The 12,522-nt window shown below is 52.4% G+C and overlaps 1 protein-coding gene across 1 annotated transcript in view; it reads left to right on the top strand.

Annotated features, from left to right (window-relative positions):
- The window catches only part of LOC130402270 (polyhomeotic-like protein 2), a 42,734-nt gene that overhangs the window by 12,185 nt on the left and 18,027 nt on the right, over nt 1-12,522 (top strand). The window contains exons 2-7 of the mRNA XM_056606414.1: nt 1,990-2,329; nt 4,739-4,861; nt 6,111-6,188; nt 7,514-7,678; nt 9,804-9,914; nt 11,020-11,311. Coding sequence (XP_056462389.1) covers nt 1,990-2,329; nt 4,739-4,861; nt 6,111-6,188; nt 7,514-7,678; nt 9,804-9,914; nt 11,020-11,311 — 1,109 coding nt within the window. The remainder of the gene's footprint in view (nt 1-1,989; nt 2,330-4,738; nt 4,862-6,110; nt 6,189-7,513; nt 7,679-9,803; nt 9,915-11,019; nt 11,312-12,522) is intronic.

Raw genomic sequence — 12,522 nt, 5'->3', positions numbered from 1 at the left:
TTGTTTTGCGGTTGTTGTTGTTGTTGTTTGTGGTTATTGCATCCCGCGGTTATTTTCGTCCCGAGTTCTCATGTTACCATACTGGGTTCTTCACTTCCTGCCGTCTTGTCTCGTCCTCGCTGCAAAGATTGAAATCTAGGTAAGATCAAATATCTTAAATCAAGGCAATGTATGCTTGTTTTTTGTCTGACAAGATATTTCTTCTCAGTTTTTATGTTAGAACAGTTCACTTTGTTTCCCGCTATTTGGTCCTTGATTATCTTAAAAGGTATAACAATTTATTACTGGTTCTGAGTAACTTGAGGCTTGAAACTAGAATTACAAGAATTCTAAAGCTGTTTGTTTTCCTAGATTCTCAGGAGAGCCGTGTTGTTTACTTTTGGTTGGCTGGTTTAGAGCCCGGCTTGGCTAAGGGTTCTCGGGTTTAGACCCTGGCTTGCCTAAGGGTTCTCGGGTTTAGTACCTGGCTTGGCTAAGGGTTCTCTGATTTCTAGCACGGCTTGGCTAAGGGTTCTCTGGTTTACAGCGGGGCTTGGCTAAGGGTTCACTGGTTTAAATCCTGGTTGGCTAAGGGTTTACTGGTTTGGAGCAGGGTTTGGCTAAGGGTTAGCTGGTCTAAAGCCGGTCTTGGCTAAGGGTTAGCTGGTTTAGAGCCCGACTTGGCTAAGGGTTCCCTGGTTTAGACCCTGGCTTGGCTAAGGGTTCCCTGGTTTAGACCCTGGCTTGGCTAAGGGTTCCCTGGTTTAGAGCAGGACTTGGCTAAGGGTTCCCTGGTTTAGAGCCGGTCTTGGCTCAGGGTTCCCTGGTTTAGACCCTGGCGTGGCTCCACCAGAGGAGGCAGATCCTATCTGCTGCTGGTTTGGTTTGAAGCCATTCAGCCCGGGCCCCTGCTTCTTAATCTCCACGGTAATGAGGGGAAGGAGGACGTACGTCTCCCTCCCTCCCTCGGCCTAATTACTTCCCTCACACTCCCACACATGTACAAAGAGAAATGCAAACCAGCTTGCTGAGGCAGCGCAGTCCTACAGGCAGGAGGAGGGCAGCCTGACGGACAGACGCTCGCATTCACTACTCCCTTCACCCGGACGGTGAACCTGGGGGGCAGGAACCCCTGCCTCCCTTCCTCCCTCTCCCACGCGCTCCCCTCTCACTCCCTCTCCCACTCTCTCCCAGCCGCTGGGCTTCCTGAAACACTTGCTTTGTGTCTCTCGCTTTCTCTCTCCGTCTCTGGTTGAATCACTCGCTCATGCTTTATCTGTCCATTATCTTGCATATCACTTAGTTCCTCTTTATCCCTCTCTTAGTTTCTCTCAATCTCTCTCTCTCTCTGCTTCTCTCACTCGCTCATGCTTTATCTCTCTCTCTTAGTGCTTGTCTGTCTTTCTCTCTCTCGGTTTCTCTCTGTCTCTCTCAGTTCCCCTCGCTCCCTCTCTCTCTCTTAGTCTCTCGCTCTCTCGCTCTCTCTCGCTCTCTCTCTCTGCTTCTCTCGCTCTCGCTCTCGCTCTCGCTCTCTCCCTCCCCCCCCCCTGGCCTCCATCAAGTCCTCTCCATCTGCGCTGTGGTGTAGGTTTGGACTCCAGGACCACATTCTTCCTCTCTTCTTCCTAACCCCTCTTCCAGCGGCGGGCTCCCCTTCCATTCATCCCCCAACGCGCCTCCCTCGCAGGCCTCTGCTTTGGCCCGCCGCCGGGACAGCTGACGTGTGTTTTTAAAAGGCCATCCGTGCTCTGGGCTGCTGGGGGGGGGGGCCCTTTAACCCAGATTACCCAGCATGCACTGCCAGGTCTGAAACACAGCTCTTAGCTGGCTCTGTAGCTTGCGTTTTGGTCGTTATGGTGTCATGGAGGAGTTGTTGATTTTAAAAAGGGATTTTTTTTTGCAATGCAATGGATTGAAGCGTATGCTACCAATCGCTGCCGTCTTGGTTTCTTCCTTCTTCTTCTTCTCCTTCTCACTCACTTCCTCTTCCTCTTCCCTCGGCCCCGACAGGCACAGGAGAGCCATTCAGAAGAGCCGGGGTTCAAAGGTCAGGAGAGCCGAGGGCACCATGGAGAGTGAGCCAGCTGCCCCCCCCTCCATGGCCGGCACCGGCGGACCGCCCCCCCCAGCACCAGCCCCACCACCGCCCCCGTCCGCCGCCTCCAGCACCACCACCACCGCCGCCGCCGCCGCCTCCAGCAGCGGTGGCACTGGGAGTACTGGGGCTGGCGCGGGCCACGCCTGCACCACCAGCGGCAGCACCAGTGTCCTCCCCAGTAGCACCAGTACCAGACAGGCCGTGCCTCAGATCTCCGTCTACAGCGGGATCTCAGACCGCCAGACTGTTCAGGTACGCCTCTCCTGAGCCTCAGTATCGGACGAGTAGATACCGACACAGAACCGAGCATTATACCTTCTTATAGCAGTCTGGTTCTTATTGAAGGATTCTCTTACGACGACGACAAAGTGCAGTCGGTTCTGTAACTGTAGACAACATATTTTTTTTTTGAACTAGATAATTTACATTTTTGTAATCTTTGATGAGAATACATTTGTAAACTTCTTATCGAGCGTCACAAGCATCCATGTTTTTCCGACTTGGAAGCTCGATCGCATGTAGGTCAGAGATGACGCGTTTCCCATTTGGACTTTCCCGCCTCCGGGCGTTAACGAACGCAGCATAACACCGCACGTGTTTGTGATGTTAGTGTAGTGAAGTAGCTACTCATGTGATCGTATCGGCTCGGCGCATAGAGCGATACCGATACTGCAATTTAAGCAGTATCAGGGGAATTTCCGATACTGGTATCTGTATCGAAACAACTTTAGGGGAAATGTGTTTTCGTGTCACTCATTAACCCACAGCCTGGGCTCATCATGTGGTGATGTGGTGGAGGCGGTGCAAAGGTCAGCTGGGTACTGGCTTCAGTGTCCCCACCGCTGTGCTACCACGTGGTTCAGCAGACGCCTTTGGTCCAATGGGACTCGGATTACACGTTTGAATAATTAATGTGATTCATTAGCGGCCTGGTAGGGCATCTGGCTCTGGTACGCAGACACACTCGGGAGGGTTTCGAACTCACAACCTTCCGACGGTCGTACTTCCTTCCCACTAGACTGCGCTGCCCCTGGTTCTGGTGCTGTTTTCGGGGCGCAGGCGACCCGCACAGGGAGGCAGGGTAGCCCTTAGACCTGGGCGGCATGTGGCTCAGGAGGTAGAGCGCGTTGGCTGGTAACCAGAAGGTCGCTAGTTCGATCCCCGGCTCCTCCTAGCTGAGTGTTGATGTGTCCCCGAGCAAGACACCTCCCCCTAACTGCTCGAGACGAAACTGGCTGTCTCCTTGCGTGGCTGACTCCGCCGTCGGTGTGTGAATGCGTGCATGAATTGGTGAATGTTTGGTCATATTGTGAAGCGCTTTGAGTGGCCACCGGTTAGAACATCTCTAAATAAATGCAGTCCGTTGACCCTTTACGATTTACCCCGGTCTACCGCCCCTCCTTTATAACACCAACCCAAGGCGTTCGGAAGAGCTTGACCTGCCAATCAACCGAATCAGTTGGGAGTGCAACTTGAGTCTCGACGACGGAGTCCCAGCGACCCGCGACCCCACGCGCCTTCAACTAAAGCGCTCGGGTTGACCCCTCGATGACCCCTCCTCCACACGGCATTATCTTCTTCCAGGTCGGGACAGCCCCTCTGGCGTGGGATTGGCTGTCAGGGAGAACTGTTTTTGACACTGTCACATGATCCGGAATAATCCCCTTCCACACAAAGCCCCTCCCCCTCCGCCAGAACCAATAGGAAGATTAGCAGGCATTTCATTGACCTTTGACCCCGAATCCCCCCCCCCTCCCCCCCCGGTCCTGTCTCCTCCCCGAGAGGTTAGGCCGATGCGTCTCCTTCTCGTTGCCCCGGTAACCGGGCCAGGGCTGTCAGTCAAACAAAGAGAGGTGCTGCAGCCAGTGGAAGGGATTAACTCGACACGGGCGCGTGGAACCGCTCCGTCTGAACCTGTAATAACCTGTTTATATGCAGGAGGGGGTCTCCTGATACCATCTCTTGTCTAGCCCTATAGGAGATGTGTTGTGTGTCATATAGCGGGGCTGTATGTCGCACACTGCACCTCTGCTCATGCCCCCCCCCCAGTCACAACCCCCCCCTCCCTCAGGACAAAGATACAGGTCCGTCCATTCAGAACCAAGGGTGCCCCGGGAAGCTCTGTCCCCCCCCCCCCCCCCCCCTCCATCACACCGTTCAGGTCCTCGTGGTTTGAGACTCTCTGGGAATCTATTGGATTTTGTAGCAGATTGGAGATGACGGGATTGGGATCCTTCCCACTGCTTTAAACACGTACTTGTTTATTTCCTTGTACTTGGTCAGTCGGCATGGTCGGAACCCGACCTGCGTGCGTTACAGCGACCACGTCGGACAAACTGCAATGACGCTGAACGCCAAGAATGCAGATGTGTTATCCTAATTATAGATTATAAATGTCAATGATCTCTATACATTGCCGTCATCGTAACGGAACCCTTCAATAAGAACAAGTGCTATTAGTAGTTACGATGCTGAGTGCTGAGTATATCGGGGAGACACTCGGTACTGGAGGTCTGTCGTGGGCCGCTCCCGGTCTGTGGTGCGATGCCCCGGGCCTCACCTCTGTCTGTCTGTCTGTCTGTCTGTCTGTCTGTCTGTCTGTCTGTCTGTCTGTCTGTCTGTCTGTCTGTCTGTCTGTCTGTCTGTCTGTCTGTGCTCCAGGTGATCCAGCAGGCGTTGCACCGGCAGCCCAACACCGCTGCCCAGTACCTGCAGCAGATGTACGCCGCGCAGCAGCAGCACCTGATGCACAGCCTGAGCACCGCCCAGCTGCAGAGCCTACAGGTATACACACACACACACACACACACACACACACACACACACACACACACACACACACACACACACACACACACACACACACACACACACACACACACACACACACACACACACACACACACACACACACACACACACACACACACACAGAGCCTCAGAGCCTCAGAGCCTGCAGGTACACACACTGATTATCAAGCACTTTTATGATATCGCTTTGATATCTCTCCGTTACTCGTTAAGATATTTGCTATGATTTATGACATTCATTCACACATGTACATCCATGCTTTAATCTCACTCACTCACTCACTCACTCACTCACTCACTCACTCACTCACTCACTCACTCACTCACTCACTCACTCACTCACTCACTCACTCACTCACTCACTCACTCACTCCACCCTACGGCCTCCTTCCCTCCTAAGGTTTTATAAATTAGATATTAGAATGATATCACTAGTCAGTAAAGTAAGGCTGCTTCATTATAAATGCGAAGCAGCACATACCTTGGTAATCATTTGGGAGAAGCTTCAAAGGAACCTTGCTTTATTTTTAACTCTCTCTCTCTCTCTTCCTCTCCATCGCTCCCCTCTTTTTCCTGTTCTTTTCATCATCTATTTGGTCTCTCTCTCGCTCTTGCTCTCTCTCTCTCTCTCTCTCTCTCTGCCTCTCGCTCTCTCTCTCCCTGCCTCTGTCTCTCTTTCTCTCTGACTCTCTCTGTCTCTGCCTCTCTCTGTCTCTCTCTCTGTCCATCTCTCTCTCTCTCTCTCTCTCTCTCTCTCTCTCTCTCTCTGTCTCTGTCTCTGTCTCTGTCTCTCTCTCTCTGCCTCTCTCTCTCTCTCTCTCTGCCTCTCTCTCTGCCTCTCTTTCTCTCTGCCTCTCTCTCTCTCTCTCTCTCTCTGCCTCTCTCTCTCTGTCTCTGCCTCTCTCTCTCTCTCTCTCTCTGCCTCTCTCTCTCTGTCTCTGCCTCTCTCTCTCTCTCTCTCTCTACCTCTCTCTACCCCTCGCTCTCTACCTCTGTCTCTGTCTCTGTCTCTGTCTCTGTCTCTCTCTCTCTCTCTCCCTCTACCTCTCTCTACCCCTCGCTCTCTACCTCTGTCTCTGTCTCTGTCTCTGTCTCTGTCTCTGTCTCTCTCTCTACCTCTACCTCTACCTCTACCTCTCTCTCTCTCTCTCTCTCTCTCTCTCTCTCTCTCTCTCTACCCCTGTCTCTCCCTCTACCTCTACCTCTCTCTACCGTACACCAGGCCAGTATGGCGGTTGGCAGGCAGGGTTCCTCCCAGAACGGCACCTCGTCCCAGCAGGGGGCCTCCTCCCAGACCACGGTGAGTTGGAGGGGGTTCAGGCCCCTCTCTGGGGCCCTGAGCCCCCTCTCCTCCCTGGGGGGGGAGCCTTATGAAGCTGGCCTCCTCCTCCTACTCTTAATTCCATGACATGTATACAGTAATATCACAACTCTGCTACATCACAGCACTAAATCACCATCTGGCAGCACCATATCCGCACGTTACCAATGTTGACTATGGTCAGAATAGGACGCCTTCAGATGTTAAACAGAACCTGGGTCAGTGAGAGGATAATCAGTTCACAGTGAACAGCAAGCAGTACACACTGTGTGTACTGAAATACCTTTGATTACTTAAAAAAAACAACAGACACTTCTTTATTCTAGAAAGGTCCCACATTTCTTCCATTGGAACATTGACATGAATCCATCCCAACATTGCCTCATGCGACGCGGGTTTCCGCCAATGGCGTCTCTCCGTTCTCTCGAGCCAGGTGTTCTGAGCCTCGGCCAATTAGGAAGAAGCGTTCTGGCAGCTGTGATGATGTCAGCCCTGTTTGTTGTGCTTGCTGCTGTCTCACAGTTCTGTCCCTAAGGATACCCAGACTGTCTAGTGTTACTCTCTCCATCCCTGGATCGATTCCGCTCTCTCTCGGCAAACATCTGTCCTCGTCTCTCTCGACCTCTCTCTGCTGTTTGTTTATTTTAGCAGGCGTGTTGTAGTTAGTTAGGACGCTTCAGGTCTAGTTTAAGAATTAGGGGGTATTTTGCATGACTGTTTCAGTGCCCTAAGGATGAATAAAGTAGATCTGAAGGTGAGGCCTCACTGCACGCGTTACGCACGTTAGAGGCGTTGAGAATCGGCATTTTTGCAAACAAAGAATACAAACTGTTACCATCAAAATGCAGATTCAGAGTACCCACGTTTAACAAGATCAGACTGAAACACTCTTTTTGTGCATCAATCAATCCACATGCTCAACACTGAATCAACCTCGAGATCAAGGAGAAGGTGAAGGGACCTCCATGTTTGTCTTCCATGTGTTTGTGTTTTTCTGTTTTCTGTTTATGGTGTGTGATGTAATGCCCTACAATGTACACTACGGACAATTAGTGTTACATGCATGTGTTAAGTCACAATGGAGCAACAAAATGGACGTAAAACAAATTTCAGACCTGTCTGACAAATAAAGTATATTATTATCTTACCTGGCCCGTCACAGCTTAAAGTGCTTGGTGAATACATGAATACACGGAGGATGAACACATGAGTAAGTGAGGAGAGGAGCGATCATCTCGCTCAGCCTCGACCCTCTCACCGTCTAACCCTCCTAACCCTCCTCCGTCTCTGACTCCGCCCCCCAGATCAACCTCACCACGTCGTCTGGCGCCGCCCAGCTCATCAGCCGCGCCCAGAGTGTAAGCTCCGCCCCCACCAGTATTTCCCAGCAGGCCGTGCTGCTCGGGAGCCCGTCCAACCCCACCACCCTCACCGCCAGCCAGGCACAGATGTACCTGCGGGCTCAGATGGTGAGACACGCACTCACTCACTCACTCACTCACTCACTCACTCACTCACTCACTCACTCACTCACTCACTCACTCACTCACTCACTCACTCACTCACTCACTCACTCACTCACTCACTCACTCACTCACTCACTCACTCACTCACTCACTCACTCACTCACTCACTCACTCACTCACTCACTCACTCACTCACTCACTCACTCACAGATGTACCTGTGTGCACAGATGGTGAGATACTCTCACTGACTCAGTTCCTCACTCACTCACTCCCCCCCCTCCCCCTGTGCCTGCGCCCAGATGGTGAGACCCGCTCACTCAGTCACTGACCGACTGTTAGCCTTTGAGGCCTGATGCGTGCGTCCGTCTGTCCTTCCTGCCAAGCCCTCCGCCCTCCCCGCTGTTTGTTAGCGTTGGGATAAAAACCCAAACGCCGTGAACGATGCGTCGCTGTACTGAGGGGGGGTTATGTTTTTAAACGCAAACATTAAAGATCTGAATGCGAGAACAACTAACGAGAGAAAAACCCCTTCCGAGCGGAGCAGGCCGTCGTTACTTTTAAACGCCCCCGTCTCCATCGGCAACATCATATGTTTTTAATATTCCCTTTCTTCGTTAGTGTGTTTTTATCCCCGTCCCGACAGCTCGGCGTGGTTAACCACTGACGTCTCTCTCTCTCTCTCTCGCGCGCTCTCGCTCTCTCTCTCTCTCCCCCCCCTCTCCCCCCCCCCCCCCCCCCCCCCCTCTCTCACTCCCCCCCCCCCCCCCCCCTCCCTCGTCCTGCTGGCTCTTACAGCGCGGACCCAGACGGAGGCTGTCTCATTAGCGGGCGGGCTAACCGCTCCGCTAACGCAGTGTGGCGCGGTTGGCAGCGTCTGACACGCGCCTCTCTGTTCCCACTGCCACTCGCTCGAAGCCCCCGCTTAGCTCCCGGGCCCGCAGACCCACACACGCACGCACACACGGGCGTCAGGTTTCATGTGCCGCCTGTCAAAGCCGCGGGCTTTACGGCTGGCATGACGCCGCGTGTGAAATGTGCAGGCGATGCCCGTTCAGCCGATGTACAGACGTTGATGTGGTGGTGCAGCCGGCTCTCTTTATGTTAAGGCAACATGGAGACGGACAGACTCACACACACAAACTCACAGACACACACTCACACACAGACACACACAGACAGACACACACATAGACACTGGACTCAATCACATACACAAGCACGCACTCACACACAGACACACACACAGAGACAGACAGACAGACACACATAGACACTCGACAAACTCACATACACACGCACGCACTCACACACAGACACACACAGACAGACGGACACACACATAGACACTCGACGCACTCACATACGCACGCACGCCCTCACACACAGACACACACAGACAGACAGACACACACATAGACACTCGACGCACTCGCATACACACGCACGCACTCACACACAGACACACACACACAGACAGACAGACAGACACACATACACTCGACGAACTCACATGCACACGCACGCACTCACACACAGACACACACATAGACACTCGACGCACTCACATACACACGCACGCACTCACACACAGACACACACAGACAGACGGACAGACACACACAGACACTCAACGCACTCACTGAGTGCTGTCGGGGTGTGAGCTACTTGTTCTGAAGTGAGGCACTCATGCACTCCAGTACCTGATATTGAATTACAGGTACTGGCGTGCTGTAATAGGTTCGGTTTGAGAGGCTGGCCAGTGATGGAGTCAGTATCACGCCGTTTTGGATTCACTACGTCCAGCTCTCGGGGGACAGGATGAAATGGGTCTCCTCCATCGAGGCCTTTTGATTTATTCATCGATTTTGTTATATTTGATTTCTTGCTTTTTAATACTTTCGCACCTTGGGCTTTGACTGAACAACTATTTCCTTCCTTTTCCATTTTTATTCATAGTGTACCATTTCTCTAATGTTTCCATTTCTTTGTAAGCATACACCAAATACATTCCATGAAGGAAAGACTTCAATCGCGTGTGTGTGTGTGTGTGTGTGTGTGTGTGTGTGTGTGTGTGTGTGTGTGTGTGTGTGTGTGTGTGTGTGTGTGTGTGTGTGTGTGTGTGTGTAGCAGGTTGCCAGGAGCCTGGGCCGAGCTGTCCCCCTGTCGTCTCAGCTCATCTTCACACCCACTGCCACGGTAACGGCTGTCCAATCAGAGAGCTCCGCGCAGTCCTGCCAGGTACCGTGTCCCCTGGCAGCGCAACACATGGACCGGCTTCAGCCAATCAGAAACTGAGGTTACTTTAGTGGGCGCGTACCATTGGCTGATCAGCGTCTCGGACCAATTGAGTTAAAGAGCTTGCTTTTCTGATTGGCTGATTATCATTTCTGACCAATCAGTCACAGGGCTTGCTGTAACAGGACTTTCTGTTTGGCTTGAATAGGAATAGTGTCACACATTACCGGGAATAGTGTCATACATTACTGGGTACAGTGGCACGCATTACTGGGTATCACAATATATAGCAAACGAAGCGCGCTGCATTTGAACTCATACCTGTTGACGTGACTTTATTCAGATTTATTTACGTTAAAAAAACAGACGGATTGGTTTCCTTGGAAAGGAATTGCCTCTTATTGCCTGAGCCCATCTGAATCGAGCACATATTTGCATATATATTATGGGGTATCCGAAAATTACGGATGCAGATCCATCGCGATGTATGCAAATTATTAAGGAATGCGTATTCCTTGGTTTGCAAGATATGGATTGATGTTAATCTATTATAGTGCTGTTTACTGTCAAATATTGTAAACGTGACGTTGTGATACCACTTTGATTTCCACGGGATTCAACTCGTTTGAACTTGTAGTAACGTGGCTCAGCCACTAGAGGGCATTGCATCACACAGAATACCAAAGTCCGATTTCAGTGAACTCATTGAAACATATTGGGGATATTTGCATTGCAAGTTCCCTCAATATTGAGTATAAGAGTACAAAGCGTCATGATTTCTTGCATAATAATCCTAAGGCAAATAATTCAAGAAGATTCTGTCTAGCAGACTACACTGTTACTCTCTCTATACTTGTATATCTCTATTCTCTCCCTCGGCCTACATCTGTCTCAGTCTCTCTGTGCCTCTCTCTGCTATTTCTCTGCTATTTCCCTCAAAATTGAGCGTAAGGTTACAAATATATCATGACTTCTTGCACAACAATGCTAATGGTAATAATACACGAAGAGAAAATGGCTTCCCCTAAGCATTGGCGTTAAAACAAGTCCCTGACTGCCTTCAGCCTGGGATGACCTTTAACCTCCTCCTGCTCCCGCTCCTCTCCAGAACCAGGTCCAGAACCAGGTCCAGAACCTGGCCATGCGGGGCCAGCAGGGGGCCTCCATGGGCCCTCAGGCCCTCAGCCTGAAGCAGGGCCCGGTGCCCATCCAGCCGGCCTCCATGATCCGCAACCCCTGTCCCCAGGGCGCCGCCGCGGGGGCGGGGCTTGTGGGGAAGGGGGCGGGGCTCGCGGACGGCCCTCCGGAGGCGGGGAAGAAGGCGGAGCCGGAGGTGCGCGCCATCAACATGAGCCGCAACAACAACAACGTGACGGCCGCGCCGCCGCTCATCGCCCCGGGTACGTCACCACGGCAACGTCGCCCCTCCCATGCGGCATCGCCATGCCCTCCACACGGCAACGGGGCAGCACGCGCTGACAGAGCGGCACACAAGCCACCACGCCAACGGCGCAGCTCACAGGCTAACATGCTAACACTAATGGTGAAGCGACATACGCTAACATGCTAACCCGCCAACGGTCCAGCAACATACGCTAACATGCTGACACTAATGGTGAAGTGACATACGCTAACATGCTAACCCGCCAACGGTCCAGCAACATACGCTAACATGCTAACGCTGCAGCACAAGCTGACGCGCTAACGCTGCAGCACACGTGCTAACACGCTAAAGGTGCAGCACATGCTGACGCGCTGACGGTGGTGCGGCACACATGCTAACACGTGGACGGAGTGGCACACATGCTAACATGCTAACAGTGCAGCTAATACGCCAGGCGTCGAGCAGGCCACACCGCTCGCTGTGTGCATCATGAACTCCGTCAGCGCGGCTCTCACACCGATTGCTGAGCGATCATAAAGTCATACGGAGCAGTATAAATACAGCGACCTGTCTGGGGTTCATAAAGCACTCAATCCCGGGCATTAGACTGAGATTTGAGGACGGTTTAAGGTCTCCTGAGAATTAACTATTCCACCCCTCGTGTCAATGCGGAGCTCTACACCTCTGATAGATTTGGAGGGGTTTAATGATGCAACACGTCATTTGTTTTATTGATCCCAACTGATACGACCTCCGGTGTTCCAGGAGTGAAACGGTGGCATCTGTTGAGGTATGATGTCATGTGATCGCACGGGTCATAAGGTACCCTGATCAATAATGGTGATCGATAGCCTGTTGTCTTTACCACGGAGCGAGAAGTGAACACAAGAGTGTGTGCGTGCGTGCGTGCGTGCGTGCGTGCGTGCGTGCGTGCGTGCGTGCGCGACTTGTGCTCACTTGACATAAATGGTACAGCAGGGATGAGGGCAGAGCGAACCTGGATCCCCGCCACCGCACGTGTCTGGGCGGTCGCCATGGCAGCCGGCCCTGAGGGACAGGTGTCCTCAGGGGACCGAGGCAGCGGCCCCCGGTGGGCGGGACTAACGAGGAGTTCTTTAGTACACGGCCAACAATAAGGGCATGCAAATGATCTTTGCTTAAGGGCCCGCTACAAGACCATGATGGGGCTTAACCTTTTGTTAACACACGCGTGTATGTGTGGGAGGG

This window comes from Gadus chalcogrammus, chromosome 13 (assembly GCF_026213295.1).
Source record: "Gadus chalcogrammus isolate NIFS_2021 chromosome 13, NIFS_Gcha_1.0, whole genome shotgun sequence".
Classification (NCBI taxonomy): Eukaryota; Metazoa; Chordata; class Actinopteri; order Gadiformes; family Gadidae; genus Gadus; species Gadus chalcogrammus.
The sequence above is the reverse complement of the archived record's forward strand: the minus strand, read 5'-3'. Positions and strand labels throughout refer to the sequence as shown.